We start from the raw sequence: 21466 nt of genomic DNA, 5'->3' as shown, positions 1-21466 counted from the left end.
TTTATCTTCCCAAAGAACCTATATAAATAATCATGCCATCACAAACAGAATTTTGGCTTTGTTAATTATTCTGTCTCTCATCTGTTCACTATTTTTGCTATTACTTTTGTTTTTTCTTCCTTCTACTTTTCACTTCTTTTCCCCAAGTTACTTACATGAAATCTTAGGTAAACTTTTTTTCTTTTCTAGTAAAATTTTTAAAGGTGTAAATTTCTTGTTCATCACTGTTTTAGTTGCATTGCACGTTTGATATGTTTTATTTTCATTATCACTTAGTTTGAAATGTACTCCAATTTCCTTCGTGATTTTCTTCCTAAATACCATGAGTCAAACAACTGTGTTAATTTCCAACTCTTTACCGATGTCTTATTGACATTAATTTCTAATTTCACTCTATTGTTGACAGAGAACATACTCAGTGCACTTGGATCTAAAACTTAAGATTTGTAAAATTTAAGTCTTTCTTGGTGAGTTTACCATGAACACTTAAAAAGATTGTGTCTGCTTAGTATTCCATAAATATCAAATGAATGGTTAATAATGTTAACTTAGAACTTCTATGTCTGTATTAATTTTTTTTTTTAGAGGGGAGGTCTAACTGAACTCTCTAACTTGAACATGAATTTGAGATTGTATCCCATTAACTGTACCAAGTTTCACTGCATGTATTTTGAAGGTCTTTAATTAAGTAGATACACATTTATTGTGATGACTTTTCCAAGACAGCATTTTAGAGATGTCATTCTACAATCTTCTGGCTTCACTTCTTTTGATGAAGCCACAAGTCAATCATTTCTTTGTTCTTCTGTAGGTTACATGTCATTCTGTACTGGCTGCTCTAAGATTTTCTCTTCATTAACTAAGTAAGTGTGGTTTTCTTTCTATTTATTCTGCTTCAATTTAACAAAAAATCTCACTGTATTTTTGATATATGATGCTGATAGTTTTCAAATTAAACCATTCCCTCTTCTGCCTCAAATTTGGGCAAGTTAATAAGAAAAGGAAGGCATTACCTCTGGTCCTGGTAAGCCTTGGCACATGTACAAGTGCAAGAACAGTAACCCCGGCCTCCAACTCCATTCCCTAATTGACATCCAACCCAAGCCACTGTCCTATTACTGATCCCTCAATTCATATTTGGAACAACTTGGGAGCCTGTCCTGCTCTTCCCAGAAAGCCTTATTATGTGATTAATGAACCTTTTCTGAACTCTCAGTGCATGTGTGGATGGCCTCTTCAGTCTCCCATCAAAGTTAAATCTTGAGGGTAGGAGGAGTCCTTCCCACATACAGTTCAAAATTACTAAACATTTATAATGTCCAAAGCACACATTTCAAATCATTTCATCTACCAACAAGCCCATGAATCAGGCATTATAATCCTCATCTGATACATGAGGTACTAGAAGCACAGAGATAAAGTAACATGTTTAAGGTCATACAGCTAGCAACAGGCAGGAACAGAAGGTGCATTCTTAAGTACTAATACTGTTCTATCCGTTGTGTAGCTTCTAAAAAGAAAAGGCAAACATAAACACAGAAGTCAAAACTAAAACAATGATATTGGTCTAGTATATCAGATATGTAAAACATTTATGAAATATGCTTAATTATTAAAAACTAAAGATTTCACTATAAGAGGTATTGTCTCATAAAAGAATATTTCTTTGCATAAGTTAGTGGGTGGCACCTATTCCAAATTAAAACAGGGGAGAAAACTTCTAGTCACAGTCCTCTCATACTCCTCTTTGGTTTGGACACAGTCCTTCACAGGAGAATGGGTTCATGAGGGATGATTGCAAAAACCTTTCCTGGTAATTTTCACCTCTACCTTCACATGTTACATTGAAAACACTACCTGAGATCCTGCTAAATATTTTTATCAACTCAACAAATATATTCCATGAACATAAAACACTCCCTGCATTGAAAAGATTAAAATATCAATTCTAAAAGTGGTAAGACTTGCGAAAAATAGTAATTTTTACTTTAAAAAAAAAAGCTAACACTAAAAAGAATCAAAGACATTTATTTATTAATATAGCTTGTGGAATTCTAAACTTATTTTCATATATATATTTTAACAATTAAAAAATAGCATCCTAAATGACAAAAATCCTGATAGAAATGCATAAAAATCTGGAATATACATAAAATACAAAATGAGGATTGTAATATAGAATGGGATTCTATAAAATTCAAGGGTTTATTTATTTTTTTTCTTTAAATGTTATGATGTGAACCCAAGGCCTCATATATGCTAAGCAAGTGCTCTACCAATGAACTACATCACCAGTCCTTCAACATTTTAAGTTATACACTTTTGTAATGCTTGAATTTGGTTGTAAATAAATGGTTTTATAATATGAAAATAATTTTTTAATTTAGCACCCCACAAAATAAAAACTAACTTGTATAGTGCCTTGAAATAAACAAAATGCTTTTACAAATAGAAATTTCATAAATTACATATGTAATGTACATACACGAACATATTACATGAGTAAAACCCCTTTTTAAATTACTTAAATTATTTTTCACTATAAATTTCTGTTCAGTATACTCCAGACTTTTATATCAACAGAAAAATAACCTTCCTTCACAACCCCTGCTCCCTACAGGTCTAGCAACCTAGAGAAATTTTATTCTCTTACATACATATAAAGCCATAAAGATAAAAAAAAAAAAAAAGTTCTTAAAAAAGACTAGGTGGGGAATTTAATCAGAAACCTTACCTTTTTCAGATCTAATTTAAGCATTATTAATGAGCAAAGCTTCCTAAGAACCTCAAGATAACCATTTCACAGTGCTTCCTGTAATAACCCAAAGGCAGAGCTAAAAGACAGGCTGGATTTTGAGAATAAAGACTAACCTAACACTTTCAGGAGGGAAAATGATAGCAATGGAAGAAAATTCTAGTTTAAAATAGTCTTTTTGAAAATAAGCCACCACTAGATAACAGGTAATCGTAGTCAAATATTCTGGGTTAAGGAAAAAATGGTTTTGTTTCATAGATTTCAGGCAGGTACACACCACATCCCTCCATTCCCCTAATACATTCTCCCTGTCTCTAGCAGTCACTAAATTTGAAATCCTAAATTTTCAAAAGGAGTACATAGACAACACACGAAGCAAGCTGGGCCCAAAGCATTCTCTCCCTCCGCTGTCCCATATCACTGCTTTCCAACAAGCTCTCAAGAAACTGCTTTCCTCCTTTCTGCATAAAAATCTCAAAACGATCACAAAGGTTTTTCCAGTCATGTCCAGATATATTTATTTACAATAAATCTCCCTTCAGAAATTAAAAATTCAGCTTAATCTAAGTCAAAACTTTATTGTCTCATTTAATTTCACTCATTCCACTCTACCCCTCTAGGTGTTAAAAAAAAACAACAACAACAAAAAAAAAACACCCAACTAGGTTCCTGCGTAGCAGGAAGAGGGGGTTTGATATGACAAGAACATAGGGATGGAGTACCTCGGAGGTCAAAGGCCCAGACGTCGATTCCTTCCAGTTCACTCCAGATGCAATAACTTCTTAGGCTGCTCTGTCTGGATCAATATGACCTGCAAACCAGATTCAGCCTCTTGTTCCTCTCAAGACAACTATCATACTAACATGGGATAATTTATCTTTGATTCATAAACTCTGATAAGGCAAACCTTCCCCATCATGCCTTTTTTTCACTCTACTGATACTGGGCTCCAGGTGGTCTTTTGCTTTTTAAGACAGAATTCAGTTCGTCTATGTAAAATCTCACAAACCTCATAAAACACATGTCAAACCTGAGACATTTTCCCAAAGACCTTCCACTTGGATGAAGGAAAAGGGAAATGGCATGAATATACTATTCTCTTCAAGGAAGTTCTCACTATAGGGTTCTCCTCATATCTTGATTTCATATTTTATTTATACAGTCAAATATGGTAGATAAATGCAGCAATGCTTGTCTCAGAAAATCCTTTCTCCAAGTCCTGAGGAATCACCATTCCTTTTTTTGGGGGGTGGGGCGGCAGGGATTGAACTCAGGGGCACTCAACCACTGAACCATATCCTCAGCCCTATTTTGTATTTTATTTAGAGACAGGGTCTCATCTCACTGAGTTGCTTAGCACCTTGCTTTTTGCTGAGGCTGGCTTTGAACCCTTGATGCTCCTGTCTCAGCCTCCCAAGCCACTGGGATTACAGGCGTGCACCACCGCACCTGGCTCACCATTCCTTTTAAAAGTAGGTTACAAGTAACCAACTGTTCTCAGATTTGGGGTCTCTGAGTAAATACCAAGAGGACTTCCCATTTTAATATTGTGTTACAGTTCTATTTCCAGATAAGGCACAGCAGGTCACAACAGGCCAACACAGGTGGAAAAGAAGAAGAAAACTGTATGAAGACAACAGTAAATAATCCAAGTTTAGTTCAGATGAACTATAACTGAAATGAAAGAAGAGTTTCTGGATGAATGAACAACCGCCTACCATTTCCTCCCCTGTGGTCATTTGCAGATTTTAGGTACAGGCTAAGAATCAAAAGAGGTCTGGAAGGAAAAAAAACGCACTGAGGAAAAGAACACAATAGAACCACTGACTATCACATGAGTCTCTCCCTCTTCAAGATGTTTATAAGATTTCAAAGGTAAGGCTATAGAGTCAAACTCAAACTATGAAAAGGGTAATAGTATATTTCCCCAGTGTTTGAGGAATTAGGTGTTAATCTGCCAGGTTTTCAACCAAAATCCAATAAGAGCACTGTTTGCAGAAGAGGCATAAGCCAGTGTTAGACTCAGTCAAATTAAAATGGTAACCCAGCCTCACCCCAATTCAATCCCTGATTAGATTAAGGTGACCAAAGACTCTTGCAAAAGCATCATTTGCAGCATTTATCATCCCTTTATATGTGAGCTTTATATACTGTATGCAATATACAGCATTCACTCAAACTGACATATGAAGAGGAAGGAAAATATAACTGATAATCAAAAGAAGGAACCAATAATAATAGAAGTAGACAAAAAATAATCCAGATTATTACAGTTGACACACAGACTAAACAGTAATTACCACAAATATACTAAAGAAAATTCAGGAAAGTAGACAAAATGGACAGAGAATTAAGAGAGATCTAGAATCTATATCAGAGAAACAAACTAAAATTGAAAAAAAAAATCTGAATTTAAGGACTTACTAAGTGGATTTGACAGCAGACTGGATAAAGTACAAAGAATCAATACATTCAAAGACAGGTCAACAAATATATGAACCATATACTTAAAGGTAGGTCAACAGAAAATACCCATATTTAAAGCGGGGGTGGGGGGTGGGGGAAGGAATTCATAGAACAGAGCAAAAGAGACATTTTAATTTTAGGCCAAGAACACGAGGAAATTTAAAGACTGTAGGATATTCCAAATTAATATTTTACTATTATGTCACCTCTCTACAGTCCACATATGGTACTACTTCAGGGGCTGTAAATGCTGGTACAATTACTGGTGTTGTCAGTGGCTCATGTCAGACCACAAGAGCCTGGAAATACTTCATTAAGAGATGGGAAGGAGTAAACAGCATGGTTAAATGTTGTCCAGAATACAGTCACATAGGAATGGTGTGGGCAAGTTGTAATGGTCCCAGTCAAAGATGGAAACAGATTGAAGATACTGAGAAAACAAAAACTGGTTGTGACTCTTATTTTAGGTAGGTTGAGTTTTCTTCCCCAAAGCCAGGGCATTAAATTAACGGAACAAGAAAAGTAAAGACGTAACATTTTACATCAGGTGTTCAAAATTAAAATTAGAGAGATTGTATAATTTGGGTATAAATCAGTAATTTTATACAAAAACAAAGATCCTAGGCAGGTAGGTATTTTTACCAACAAGGTGAGTGAGAAAAATGTTCCTTGTAAGAATGTAACATATACACAAAATAGGTTTGAATACCAGGCTCCTGGAGCAGGACCCACCTCAAAGAGCCGAATAACTATAAATGTAGATACCACATAAAGGTCAAGGGTCTCAAAAGTGCCTTTCAAAGGACTCCTGACCTAATCAGACGTGTTCTCACCACTTACAAAGCATACAGAACATGACAAATTGGACGCCAAGGTAATAAAAGGTACCCATTACTCAAACCTCAAAGTTCTGATCTGCATTTATGAAGTTTCATTGCTGACTTTGTAAGTAAATGTTCTATATCTGAATAAACCCAATTATGCATAACACAATGCTGCCTGGCAGAAACTTGTTCTAAAGCAAGGTAGACAATACAATTTAATGCCTACAAGTTAACATACATTCTCTTGGGAAAAATGAAAGGAAAATGAAGACATGAATTATCTATGAATATTTCAAATAGTCTATTCATGGTGACACTGCTTTATAGCTTATAAATGTGATTTGCATTATTTCAATGGACCTAAAAGTAGTACTGTGCAAGTACTCATATAATACTGCCTTGTACATATGAGGAAATGGTAAGTAGTTCAGTCACATCCCTAGGATCTACTCATCAGTACTGAGGAAGCTGACTCAAAGTAGATTTTCAAATTTCAGATTCCAAGCTTCCACCATCATAACTCTCCATATATGTATATTCTCATTCTCTCTCTCTCTCTCTCTCTCTCTCTCACACACACACACACACACACACACACTCACACCCCACATCTATGCATGAAAGACAGGGAGACAGAATGAACCTCTTTTCAAAATGAAAACAGCTTAAGAGAATCTGAAGAATATCATAGTTTAAGTTCAAAAAAATTCTCTGTAACTATTTCTTTTTATCTTGCTAAGTAAAAGGATAAAAATATAAAGTCAGAAGTAAAAAAGTTGTCTATCTGCATAAAGTTACTATAATCATGCAGTTTTGAAGTTTAGAAGACACAAAACAACATCCAAATGTCAACGACAGCATTAAAAAGAATCATCCTGGGGGCTGGGGCTATGGCTCAGTGGTACGCACTTTCCTAGTTTGGGTTTGATTCTCAGCACCACATATTAAAAAAATAAAGATCTATTAGCAACTAAAAAATATTTTAAAAAATCATCCTGGAAGGGTACATGAGACATCAGTAATACTACAAGCTAGCTATGACTGAGAAGAAAAAACTGAGTGACAAGAGAACAGGGATAAGAACAATACTTATTTTCCTACTGTATCTTCTGTGGCTGATTTTCCCATCATGTACACACACCATTTTATGTTTTTAAGTAAATAATTTTTGAAGGCAAAAATACTCAAACGTATTTTTTAAAATGACACTAAGAAAATGGAAACAGAATTATCCTTTAACAGAAAAACTGACTTCAAAGAATACAAGAAGTAAAAACCTTTATCTTAAGTTGACAAAAATCAAAATGCCCCTAATTCTATATAAAAAATTTAATTGTGCTGGAATTAAAACAAGACATGCTTTTACATATAAATATTAGGGGAAAACTACAGGTTATCACTTTATGAGGTCATCCATAAATAACCACTATTAACAATTTGGCATATTTCTCACTCAAGTTCCATGATTAAGAGTAATATATTTAGATGTATCTTTATCAAACTAAGAAAATTCCTATTTCTGATTTTTAACATGAATAATGAATTAAAACCTTCTAGATTCAAGATCATTATGTTCTAAAATATGAATACAGCACCTTATATTAATAGATTTCTTGCAGTTGAATCAACTTTGAAAGCTGGCAATAAACTTCACCTAGTTATGTTTTTGGTTTTTTCATAAACCACTAAATCACAGCTTCTGACAGTTATAACTTTTGCATCTATTTATACAAGTGAGATTGGTAGAAATTTTTCTTTTACTATTCTTGTTTAACCGTGGTATAAAATGAATTGGGCTAAGTTTTCCTTATTATTAGTTAAGAAAACTAAGGGTCAGGATTGAGTGAAGAGTTTGTTTGGTAATAATTTGCTATTGTATACAATACTGAAAGAATATCAGAAATCGTTGACAAATTGTCTGATTCCTTAAGATAAAAGATAAAAAGTGTGACTACATGCTCAAAGCATCACCTTAGGAAAGCCCCTGTAATAGTTTATGAAAATGATAAATTCTATATTTCTATAATGTACAGTAATTATAAAACTGTATTTAGGACCCAGAGTAACATGCTTTAAATTTTTATACAACTCCATCCCTAACAAGTTTTGATTTTGCATTATTGTAACTAATGTTTTGAAAGCCTTTTTTTTCTTATGTCTGATTCTTTACTAAATATCAACTACCATTCTGATTTTATAACTAAGTTGTCTCCCTTTTCCTCAGTCTTAAAAATACTGAAATGGAAAAGCTTCATGAAACCTTATGTTATTGAGTCCACTGCACCTTACAGAGGCTAAGTTCTACCACTGAAATGCTTTGTGTCACCAAACACAATGGCAGGAAGGAAGCAGTAGTGATATACATCTAACTACAGCTTCCAAACCTCCAGAGGCAGCAGAGTAATTAGGTGAGGGGAATGGGAGGAGCTTAAAGTTAATAGCAAGATCTTTGGGCTCTAACTTTAATCCCACCCTAATATTAGTGGGGCACAGGGCACAAGGGAAGAAACCACTAAAAGACAACAAAACAAGTATTTTAGCTGAAAACACTTGTTATTTTTTAAATCCATTCATTGATTTCTTGTGTTCTTCATCAACTGAATATATTTTTAGATTTATACAATTGTAATGAATTTTATTATCACCTTATAATTTTAAGTAAATGAGCTTCACCAAATGCATTTTTGTAATCCATTTTAAATAGTTTTGTTTAAACTAAGGTTTGGACTTACCCATTAAAAAAAAAAAAATTTTCCCCCCTCCCACTACCCATCTTTTTTATATTCTACATTTTTTATATTCTAAGAGTTGCCTGAATGTCATCTAAAATGTATTATGTTTAAAAATATTATTTAGTGGTTAAGGAATAAATAATAACTGTTCTATTAAAAAGTTGTAAGACACAGCAATTAACAGGGTGGAAAGGAGGAAAAGCAGTTCAATCACCAGAATGCAAGGCCTCCCACATGCCAGGCAAGTGTTCTACCACTGAGTTCCATCCTCAGCCTATTTACTTTGACACAAGGTGTAAGTTGCCTAGGCTGACTTTGAACTTGTGATTCTCTTGCCTTGGCATCGCAAGAAGCTGGAATTATAGACGTGAATGACTACACCTTAGGGCAAGCTAACAGTTTTTGACAGACAGACTACAATTAACTCTAACAAATCTACATTTTAAAAAACACCAACACACATCAAAGGAGATAAACAAGCTTCTAAATTTCAAAAAAAAAACTTTTGGTAATGAACAGCCATCACTTCACTTTCATTTATCAGATAAAAGGCTAGAGGGAAAAAAAAGTCTAATGATAAAGAAGCTATAAAAATATGAAAAGATGGGCTTGGGGCTGAAGCTCAGTGGTAGAGCACTTCCCTTGCACGTGTGAGGCACTGGGTTCAATCCTCAGCACCACATAAAAATAAAGAAAGCTACTGGGTCCATCTACAACTAAAAACTATTTTTAAAAAAATATGAAAAGAAATAACCAGAGCTATAAAAAGAACAGAAAATAAGAAAACTTAATGAACCTACAGTGATTTCCATAGCATATATACACCTATAGTCACTGGTAACCATCAGGCCACTCACTACCTGCTGTATCTCCTTGAAAAAAGCTCTACTCTCGAGCTCCTCTGTGAATCTCATCACGCAATGGCAATACAAGCCTTGGATGAAGATGTGCAAAACCACACTCCATCTCCTTTTGATGAGGTGACAATCCACTTACTGGGCTCCTATCACTTCCCTTGTGACTGTCTCAGAATCCATTTTTTCACTACAGTCTGATGCTGTAGTAAATTAATCTGACTTCTGGGCTTTCTGGACCTAAGATTCCAATGACTCCACCCTCACCAATCCCATTCAGGTTGAGTGTAAACTTCCTAGCACAGCCTGCTGGGATTCCTAACTATCTTTTAGAGTCATCTCTGCCACCTGCTGCTCCTCACTGACATTCTAAGGACACCTGTTTGCTGAGAAACTTTCACCAACTCCCCCTACTTCCACAATTACACAGTGATGCACTTGAGCCAACAGGCTTCTCCTGACTAATTCTGCCTCTATACCATCTAGATTCAACTCAGGCACAATATTCTCCCAGAAGGCAAGCTTCCCAAGCCTCCTCTATACATAACTCCCTGAGCATTTTTCTTTTATGACACCTACCAAAACTCAGAAGATTTCTTTTTTAAAGTTTATTTCCCTTACTAGAAGACAAGCAATTCAAGAGCAAATTTGAGTTTGGTGAGGAAAATCATATCAGCCATGCAGTGGGCATTTAATATGTGAATGGCGAATGGCCATCACCTAAGCAATGAACACTCAGCAAATACAACCAGATTCATTCTTAGGCAATTCACCATCAAGTCCTGTCAGCTCGGCTTCCAAATTACCTGCCAAATCCATTCATTTAGTGGTAGTACAGCCATGCCAGTCCAGCCTCCACCATCATCCTAATTGCCTGCTTCCATCCACCTCACTACACACATCCCACCCCCAGCATTTATCTCCAGGGATCAGTGATTTAAAGGAACTGCTGAAATTCTTTTAAAAAAGATTAAAATCTATTAAGAAAATTTTAGTTGCCTTCTCTATTTAGACCAACATCTGAACTCCCTATATGATCAAACTCTTTCCAAGTTTTACACTCCACTTCCTTTTAAAATCTTTAATTCAAAAAGCAATTTCCCACCAGAGGGTCTTTACTCAGGCTCTTTCCTCTGCCTAGACGACTTCTTAAGGAGCGGCTGCTCCTCAGAGCTCAGCTTATGCACCACCATCCAGCCAAGGCAGCTTTACCATCCCTTAGGCATTCTCTATCGTATCACATTGCACATACTGTCTTCTTTGCCCTCATTACCATGTCAAATTATATTAATTTGTTCACTTGTTTAGTGTGTGTATCTGTCCCCTAGGAGGGAAGGGATGTGTTTTGTTCATTACTGTATCCCCAGTGACTAGAAACAGTGCCTTGCATTCAGCAGACTATCCATAAGTATTTGTAAAACAGAAGAATAAACCAAGACCAATGACGTATATAAGATATACACGAAACAAGTAAAGAAGAAGCAATGGACAGTTAGTCAACCAAACAAGGCAGGAAAATAGTCTACCGTGAGCATCTGCAAGCAGACAGGCTGGTGTTATTGGGATTTATTATCTACAAGCATCAGGAGTATTTTCTCAAAGCTCACTGGAAGCAAGTCAAGTAGAACAGTTTCACACACTATATGCTCACACACAACACTGAAAACAATCATTTTAGAAAATTTTATATTTTTGACACACAAAAAAACTATATAAAGTATTGAAACATTTTTAAAATACCTGCCACTTAATTAAAAAAAAAAAAACAACTTCTAACAGAGGTACTTATTTGTAAATGATTAAATTTACATTCAAAACCTCAACCTTTTAAGTAATAGGTTTTTCCAATATAAAAGACTTCAAGACGAAGTCTCATTATTACATACAACATTTAAGGAACTGCCTCATATTCTGTTCTTTCTTGGCAGGAATGTTGCAACTCAAGCAAAAACTATATAAAATTCATTTAAAAAGTCAGCAGCCTCCTTTAACTCTTTACTGACTGAAGTTTTGACCAAGGGAGGAGAAAACTATCAGTTATCATTTGCTAGAAATAGAAAGAGCTTTGAATCTTTATTCAAATATCCAACCACAGAAATGAGGATATCACAGAAATTTAGGCAATGAAAATTTACTACATATATCTTAAGTCTTGTATGACTAAACCTCACTGTTCAAGAAAATGATTTGTAAAATAAAGAGACTTCACAAGTAAAATAAAATATGACAGGTTAAAAAAAGTCATATTTTAATAATCAGTATTTAGAGGTGACTTGACAAAAATTCAGTAATTTGAACGAAAATTCAATAACTTTCCTTCAGGTTCCCAAAAGCAATTTTCAACAAGAGACCATCAAACTTCAGATCTACACCACTTACCTTGGTATGGTAACACATTTAGTATTACAATTTTGAGTGGTGATAGCTTTCTCAAGCTCATCTAATCGTCCTGTTTTCTTTAGCTTCTTCACCAGACTTTTCACTGCTTTCTCACACCACTTTTCTTCCTGTCCATTCTGCTCTCCTCCTCCTGCTCCTCCAGACCCACCAGCAGATTTCTTCCATCCCAGCAGTCTCTTCACCACTGGCGGAGTGAAAGGCAAGATGGACGACATACTCTTACCCAAGGTAGCTCTCCACACTAGGGAAATAGTCTTGTGAATCTATCCTAGAAAAAGACATTGAAAGGACAATTTCAAGATCAACTTTAAAATCAAGAAATGATTACAATGTATTTTAGCAAACTACAAAGAGATACAAATTCAGATTATTACTTTTCACACAGATTTCCTTAAGTTTTCTTCACTGTCCATGAAAATGTTAATTTAAATGAATTGTGGTGACAAACAAGACAATGTTACAAGGACTCAAGTCTCAGGCAAATGTAATTTTGCAAGTAAAACCTATCAGTGCTTTGAACAATTTTATCATTATTATCACTACTTTACTCACAACTCTTAATAATGTCAATTATTAAAAGATGTTCACCAAAACAAGCCTTTTCACTTTTAGGATTTCAATCTGTTTTTGTTTTTTTTAAATGTTTTTTTAGTTGTCAATGGACCTTTATTTTACTTATTTATATGTGGTGCCGATAATCGAACCCAGTGCCCCACGCATGCTAGGCAAGTACTCTACCACTGAGCTATAGCCCCAGCCCCTTCAATCTATTTTTAAAGAACTTAACAACATACATTAAAAATGTACAACCCCACTTTCCCCAAAGCTTTAAATTTTCATAAATATTATAAAGAAACCCCTAAAAGTATAAGAAAAAAATTCATCATGTAATGCATGTGAAATAAATCAAAAGAAGAAAGGTAGTCTATGAAGAAAAAAATCCCTTGAAGGTCCTAATTGGATTTTTTTATGAATGACAGTAGAATCTATTTTGATAGATTCTACTGTCATTCATAAAAAAATATATTTTGATATATTTACACAAGTGTGGAATATATCTTATTCTAATTAAGATTCCCAGTCTTGTGGATATACAGTGGTGAGATTCACCGTAGTACATTCATGAGTTATGTCAGATTCATTCCAGAGGGAAGATTTCCAACTTCCTTCTCTTCCCTTCATTACCCTTGGCCTGATTCACTGAATTTCTATTCTCTCCCTACCCCCTTACTGTGGGTTAGCATCAGAGAAAACATTCAACCTTTTATTTTGAGGGATTGGCTTTTTTTCACTTAGCATGATAGAGTCTCCAGATCCATCCATTAACTGGCTTATGTCATGAAGTCATTCCTCTTTATGTGTAATATTCCATTGTGTATTTATACCAACATTTTTTTTATCCATTCATCTGTTGATGGGCAACTAGGTTGGTTCCATAACTTAGTTCCTGTGAACTGTGCTGCTATGAACATTGATGTGGCTCCATCACTGTAGGATGCTGATTTTAACTCCTTTGGATAGACACTGAGGAGTGGTATAACTGGATCAAATGGTGGTTTCATTCCTAGTTTTTTGAGGCATCTCCATCATACTGCTTTCCAGAGTGACTGCATTAATTTACAGTCCCACCAACAATGTATGAGTATACCCTTCCCCCTACCTCACCAACATTTGTTACTTGTTTATAACCGACTTCCTTAACAAGACCCCTAAAGTGCAAGAAGTAAAGTCAAAATCAATAAAAGGGATGGTATCAAACTAAAAAGCTTCATAATAGCAAAGAAACAATCAAGAGCGTGAACAAACAGCCTACAAGATGGGCAAAAATCCTTGCTATCTGTACCTCAGTCTTTTTATAACATATATTTTCATTTTCATCTAAGTAACAACGTACAAAGTGATTAAAGTCAAATATAGTTTGACATCACAAATACAGTTTCTCTTTACATCAAAGTGAATTCTTTAAAATCTTTCAGCTTTCACTCTACTTTTGATATTTACATTTAAGTAACAGTCTTAAAATATCAAGTTTAGGTATTATCTAGTGATTTTCCTATAAAAAATAACTTAGCTCCCTTATACCACTTTCCTTTCTCCTATCATGAATGAAAACAATTATCTTACAAATGTAATTATATAATCATGTATATAATATTTTAACTTGATAAGATATCATACAACTTTTTTCTCCATAATTAACTCATTTTGTTTTCTATGAACCTACCACAAATTCTTCCCACATTCTTCCAGTCCCTCAAATTTTCTAGTCATAATGCACCAAAAATTGACTAGCTTTCTTATATTCACATAGCCCTCCCTCACACTTAGAGTCCTATATCCTCCCACTGCAAACTGAACTGACAGTCCTCTGACCTGTGGTATTACTGTTATTCTAGGACCTTCCTTCACCTCTCTCAGGGCTGAAATCCCCCTCCCCTCTTTCTTTGGGATTGAAAACAAGGGCACTTAACTATGAGCCACTCCCCAGCCCTTTTTACTTATTTTTTTTTATTTTGAGACAGGGTCTTATTAAGTTGCTTAGGGCCTAAGTTGCTGAGGCTGGCTTTGAACTGTGATCCTCCTGCCTCAGCCTCCCAAGCCACTGGGATTACAAACATGGGCCACCACAATAGTCTTGAAGCTTCTATTTATTTTCTTTTATCTGGGGGGGGGGGGCAAGAGGGGCGGGGGGGGGGGAATAGGGGAGGCAGTGATTGAACTCAGGGACACTTGACCATGGAGCCACATCCCCAGCCCTATTTTGTATTTTATTTAGAGACAGGGTCTTACTGAGTTGCTTAACACCTCACTTTTGCCTTGCGGAGGATGGCTGTGAATTCTCGATCCTCCTGCCTCAAGCCTCTCCAGCCTCTGGGATTACAGGCATGCACCACGACACCTGGCGAAGCTCCTATTTCTTAATATCTCATCTTCATCTTTCTTGGTTCACGGACTATACTTTTTCAACTGAGTATGTCATTCCTGAAAAAGATGTATGGAAGTTAAAATAATGTAGAAGTCTTTAAAAAGACTATGCTGGGGGCTGTGGCTCAGTAGTAGAGTGCTTGCCTAGCATGTGTGAGGCACTGGGTTCAATTCTCAGAACAACATATGAATAAATAAAATAAAGGTCCATCAGTAACTAAAAAATTTATTTTAAAAAAGAGACTATGTTGGAAATCATTTTTACATATAATATTATTTACTTTTTCAAACAGCACTGCTTCTCCTTCTTATTAAAATGGTTAAAATGTGGTTCTATCATAATTTTATTAAACAAAGCAAATCCCAGATACCATCATTTTACCTCTTATAAATAGTACCCATCTACTAAGAATTTCTTCCCTAATCATTATCATTGCCTGGAATCATCTGTAACTCCAAATTTGCCTGTTTCAAAAACTTTTATTTTACAATTGGTTGGAGTCAGAATCCAAAATGAAACCCACAAAGTACTAAACCACAGGGAATAAATAATAATAACCCCTCTGCAGGGGATGGTCAAGAACAGTGAAGATGATTACCGTGATTAAAGTACACATGATAACCTAAGAGAAACTGTAATGCCAATTACAGGTACACAAAGAAACAACTCAACTTTTTGTTTCTTTTCTGAAACAGTATCTCAATATTTCCCAGACTGGCCTCAAACCTCCTGGACCCAAGTGGTCCTCCTGCCTCAGACTCCCAAGCTGCTGGAACAAAAGACATGAACCACCACACCTGGTAAATACCTAACTTTTGCCACAGGCATCAGAAAACATTTCCCAGATGACTGATGAAACACCTGAGCTTCCTTTAAGTCTGCTTGCCATTTATTCATTCCTTTTTAAACTCAACAATTTTTATTTTGCACATTTATTATGCCTGTATTTACCTATTTGTTCCCAAATCTGCTCTGTGTTTTTTACCTATACTTTTGTGCTATGGGCTGGGAAGAATGCAAGGAAGAGAAGTCCTTTACGGCAAAAAACTGGCCCAGCAAGGATGGGGGAGGAAGAGCAGAAGAGATCAACCTTCAGAGAATGATAATAAACAAAAGGAAAGAACAGATACTGGGAAAATAAAATTTACCTAATGTGGAAGAAAAAGTTAAAAACTGCAGATTCTTGCTTGAACAAAAGGTTAAATGAAAATACAACTGAGGGACTCGGGTTGTGGCTCAGAGGTAGAGTGCCCACCTAGTTTGCATGAGGCGCTGGGTTCGATCCTCAGCACCACATAAATATAGATATCGTGTCAACCTAAAACCAAGAAATAAATTTTTTTAAAAAAAGAAAATACAACTGAACAAAATACAAATGCTAGAACATTAAATTTAATTTTAGTTAAACTAAGTTTGGTGTACCAAAGAAACTTCCTGTTAGTTTTGCCCAATAAGCAAGTAGAAACAAAGATCTCAAGATCTAACAGCTAAGTGGTAACACAGAGAGAGTGTTCAGGGAAAGTTACACTCAGGAAAAAATAATATGTATGAAGGAGTTATAGGCCAGATGGTAGAAGCTGTAAGTGATTAGAGAGAAACAAAGGTGTCAGAAGTTCAAGGGACAATTTGGCTAACACATCAGGATCACACAACTCTTCAGTACCAATGCTAGGATTTGAATCAAACAGTATGATGTCAGAGGAATAAGTTCTTAATCACGATGATATTCTGCACTGCTCATTATATGTAGAAAATGTAGAGACCTAAAAATAACCACCATGAAAGCTTAAGGTCCTTACAAAGTTAACAAGGCCAGTTGCACCTGACATTAGACAGGATCAAAATGATGCACTAGCTCTAACCCCGTTTTCGGCTAAATTATGTACAAATTTAAAATCTGCTCAGTACTTACCACCTATAAGACAACTCAATTCACAGTAGCTAACTTTCAAAGGACTCAACAAACCTTAAGGACAGTGTCTCTTACTATTGATTGGTTAAGAGTTGACTACTCAATACTCCAGCTTTACTCTCCCTATCCCATATTACTGATATAAAATTGTTCATAAATTCCTTGCATTAATTAATGACTACAGGATCTATAGACATGTATCCTTTTTCATTCCTAATATTTGGAAATTTTACTCTCTCCCCGGGTTTCTTCCCTTCTCCTTCCCTTTTAATCAGTATTGCTAGTTTATTATCAATTACACTAATATAACACCTTTTTTAGCTTTGTTGTTTTTTATGGTAGGATTATTTTCTATTCATTAATTTCTGCTTATCTTCATTATTCCCTTACTTCTACTGTCTTTAAGTTTGTTGTGCTATTCTTTTTCTATAAGCTTTAAGAAAGCATGTTCTTTTCTACTGCATAAATTTAAGGCTACATATTTTTCTAGTATTATATACTTCCTTCAAAGAACACAATTATTAAAATCCAATGAAACTTGTTGAGGCTTTGTTTATGATCCATGATATGGTAAATTCTTGTACAATGTCCACTACAAGAGTAAAGAGTATTAATTCATCATTAACTGTTCTAGTGTTCTACATTATGATTACATCAAGTCTATCGACCACAATGTATATATCTTCTATGTACCTGCTTCTTGTATCAACTTTTGAGAAATATACTCAAAATTCTCACAAATATATCATTGTGTACTTGTCTGTTTCTCCTCCTAATGCAGTCAAAAAAATTACTTCAGTTTATAGATGTTCAAACTGTTATTGGATACAGATTTAGGATTTTGGTAACTCTCTGGTAAATCAGCACCCTAATATTATAAAATGTGATTCTCTTTAATGACTACTGCTTATAGTATTAGGTCTTGCCTAATCTGTATAACTACAATTTCTTTCCTTCAGTTAGCATTTCAATGGTTTATCCTTTCCTACTACTTTCTCTTAACCTTTCAGAGTACTTAAAAGATGTGCCTCTCATAAAAAGCAACAGTTGATGTGTTGTTATTTGTAAAGTCTGGTAATTTTTGCCATTGACTTGGAATATTTAGCCTATTTGCATTTTATTTAAGTTCCAATTTGATTGTATGTTTAATGATGCATTTTTCTAGTCTTCTTTTGAATTTATCAAAATTATTCATATTATTCAATCTCTATTCTCTTATTACGCATTCTTCTTTTAGTGGTTACTTTTGATTAATTTCTTTATTCATCCTTCACTTTTTGCAATCTGACGCATATATTTTTATTATTTCCTCTATAATGCTAGAATCATAGACTACTGCTAGGTTATAGTATTGTTATGAACACCACCTCTGGTTGGCTTCTGTTATTGGGTGAGGTTCTGCAGAACTTTCATCTCAAAGAATAGCAGGTCCTTATCTTCTTACCACCTAGATACAAGACTTTTGGTTTAGATGTTCAGTCTCTTAGTCTAAGCAGTTTCAGAATTTGACAGGGATTTTGAGGGGGAAGAAAGTAGTGGGTAAGATGAAAATCATTAGTGTATATTTACCTCTTTCTCAAGGATTTCCAATTCTCACCTATTGCTCTCAAGGTCCCTCCCATAGTGAATCTTTATCTCAAAGTCAAAGGACTAAAAGAAATCTCAATTTTCTTTTCTGAGATTTGATTCATCTTTTCTGCACAGATGAACTATTGAATTCAGCAACTATATTGTGGGGTTTTCCCTTTTTTTAAAGGTCCGTCACATTTCAATTTACTACTTACGCCCCAGGTTCCAGCCCAAAGGCCCCCTTCATCCTGTGTCCATAAAAAAAGAATGCAGAATTTTACTTACTTTAATCATTTTTATTTCCAGTTTTTTATCTTTAAATACTTACTTTTTGTAAATTACATGGCTTTTCTAGCTGTTTTATTAAGAATCTTGAACTACAAAGAATTACTGCAACCTATCTAGAAAACTTCCTTAATTTTATTTCAATGGTAAATATTCCACATGAGGAATCTATAAGTTCAAATAATTTAACGTGCATGAGTTCAATTTTGAAGTTAAAGATAAAACCACTTACTACTTGAAGACAATACTGGAGAATTAAGATTTAAAAATCTAACTCTTGAGAAATACTATAGGAAATGACTAGAGTGAAAAAACAAAAATTGTATCAGGTACATATTATCAGAGTATATATTTTAAAATATTCCAAAGAGTGGAGTTTCACTTCTCTGATCAGGATGTAAAGAAAATTACAACAGATTGTCACTTTCATTCTAACAACCAAAACCAGCCTGAAATGTTACAAAATCTTGGTTTCTTTGAACCATCAAACAGCTAAGGAGGCAAAGTAACCTGAATGGAACTAAATTCTATGACACCTCGACAGAAGAGAGGCCCATGAATGGTCTCTTTCCTGGTGAACTGACTAAAAAGAGGAATAACCTTTCCACAGATTAGAGCAAGGAATAACCAGTCTACACTGTAATGAATTTTAGCGGCAACATGTACACTGATACATTAGAATTCCAAGATCTCAAAGAGTGAATTTCATCCACCCCTTCACTCCCACAGGCCGTCACTAAGTGCTTGCCAAAGTATGCCAAAGGTTGAAGAATAGGGCTAGAAAGCTGCAGGAGCTCCTTTTAAAAGCTTAAGGTCCCCCAAAATGTAAGGAATCTGCCCTCTGGAGAAGAAAGAGAGAAATCAATCCAATAAACTCCTCACATTCAACTGCCAAAGGTTGAGGTAGGACAACACAGAAAGGAGAATAACCTCACCCAGATAGATACCCTGGATTTTCAACTGCCAAACCCTTGGGAAGGTATTACTTATAGAAAAATACCTCACTAGTCATGAGAGCTTGCCTGAAAAAGACCAAGTAACAGACAGCTGGAATATAAAGCAAGCCAATTCTCCCATAGTCCAGAAAGCTGGTGGCTCAGAAACTAAGTAACCAAACCAAAAAAAAAAAGGTTTTAAAAATCACACACAGACAGCAAACCTTGCAGAAAATAAAGTCTTCTCAAACTAAATTTAACTAAAGTTGCAACAAAGGCCAAAACGAGTTCAACTACACACCTTATCCACTTAGCCCATGTTCTATCAGACTAACCTGAGAACCACAGGGCTATTTTCTAGAGGTAATATTTACTTTAATCTCTGCTGTTTTATATAAATATTCAACATTCAATGAAAAATTATAACATAAGAAGTAATAAACATAGTCAAAAATGAAATTATTAATACACTCAGATCAGAGAAGGCACAGATATGGGAATTATCAGACACAGACTTTAAGATAACTATAATAAAAGCACTAAAAGATTCGATGAAAGTGATAGACAACATGCACAGCGAAAGAGAATTTCATCAGACAGTAAAGCTATAATATAAGTCCACAGGAAAATGCTAGAAATGGTATATAGTATAAGAAATTAAAGATTTCATTAAGTAGGTTTAACTACTGAAAGAAATGAGCAGTGAACTTGAAAATAGAACAAATTAAGGGATTTAAGTTAAAGTACAAAGAGGAAAATAAATGACTGGGAAAAATTCAGAATATCCAGGATCAAATGTCAACTGGGTTTATGTGACCATTTGTCTCAATTTGAGATATGGATTTAATGTAATCCTTATCGAAATCCCAACAAAGGTTTTTCTTTTTTTAAGGAAAAAAATACAAAAGTTAAAAAACAATCTAGAATAAATAACTAAACCCATCTTGAAAAAGGAAAAGGAAACTGGAAGACCTATACATTATATTCTCAAGACTTACTATAAAGCCTTAGTAATAAGTATAAGTGACATAAGAAAAAAGAACATTATAAGAACAGAAGTCCAATAACAGACATTTATATATATATATATATATTTTTCAATCATTCTCCATTAAGAAAATGTCAGTCTGTTCTTCAACAACTTTTCAATAATATGTAAAATCATAAGCCTTAACCACTCTCTCATACCATCATCAGAAAATTTTTAAATTTTATTTATTTATTTATAGTATTAGAGATTGAACTCAGAAGTGCTCTACCACCAAGCTATACCCGCAGTCTTTTTTTGCGGGGGGAGGAGGCGGAAGGGGGGGACAAGTCTCATTTAGTTGCTCAGGGTCTCACTAAATTGCTAAGGCTGACCTCAAATTTACAATCCTCCAGCCTCAACCTCCTAAGCCGCTGCCATTACAGGCATGTACCACCATGCCCAGCTAGGAAAATGCAAATTAAAACCACAATGCAGGTCTGGGGTTGTGGCTCAGTGGTAGAGCACTTGCCTAGCATGCATGAGGCACTGGGTTTGATTCCCAGCACCACATTTAAAAAAAAAAAAAAACTAAACAAATCGCAATGCAATACTATTTCACACAATCTAGATTAGTTTAAAATTTTTATGATAATGTCTAATATCAATAAGGATGTGGACTTTATTACTATCCTACTACTATAACAAATTATCAAAACTTGGTACCTTAAGACAACACATAGACTGGGGCTTTACATATCTCAATGGTAGAGCACTTGCCTCATACATGTGAGGTACTGGGTTCAATCCTCAGCACCACATAAAAATAAATACATAAAAA

The 21466-nt window shown here is 34.9% G+C and overlaps 1 protein-coding gene across 4 annotated transcripts in view; it reads right to left on the bottom strand.

Moving 5' to 3' along the window:
• Positions 1 to 21466, bottom strand: part of Smad2 (SMAD family member 2) — an 86149-nt gene that overhangs the window by 45656 nt on the left and 19027 nt on the right. For all 4 annotated transcript variants that reach the window (XM_021725027.3, XM_078030067.1, XM_021725029.3 and 1 more), the window contains exons 2-3: positions 14822 to 15013; positions 12011 to 12299 (exon numbers count right to left, since the gene is read on the bottom strand). In XM_021725027.3, coding sequence (XP_021580702.1) covers positions 12011 to 12246 — 236 coding nt within the window. In that variant the 5' untranslated portion in view covers positions 12247 to 12299; positions 14822 to 15013. The remainder of the gene's footprint in view (positions 1 to 12010; positions 12300 to 14821; positions 15014 to 21466) is intronic.

This window comes from Ictidomys tridecemlineatus, chromosome 13, assembly GCF_052094955.1.
Source record: "Ictidomys tridecemlineatus isolate mIctTri1 chromosome 13, mIctTri1.hap1, whole genome shotgun sequence".
In the NCBI taxonomy this organism is placed as follows: domain Eukaryota; kingdom Metazoa; phylum Chordata; class Mammalia; order Rodentia; family Sciuridae; genus Ictidomys; species Ictidomys tridecemlineatus.
This window is presented reverse-complemented; position numbering and strand designations above follow the sequence as displayed.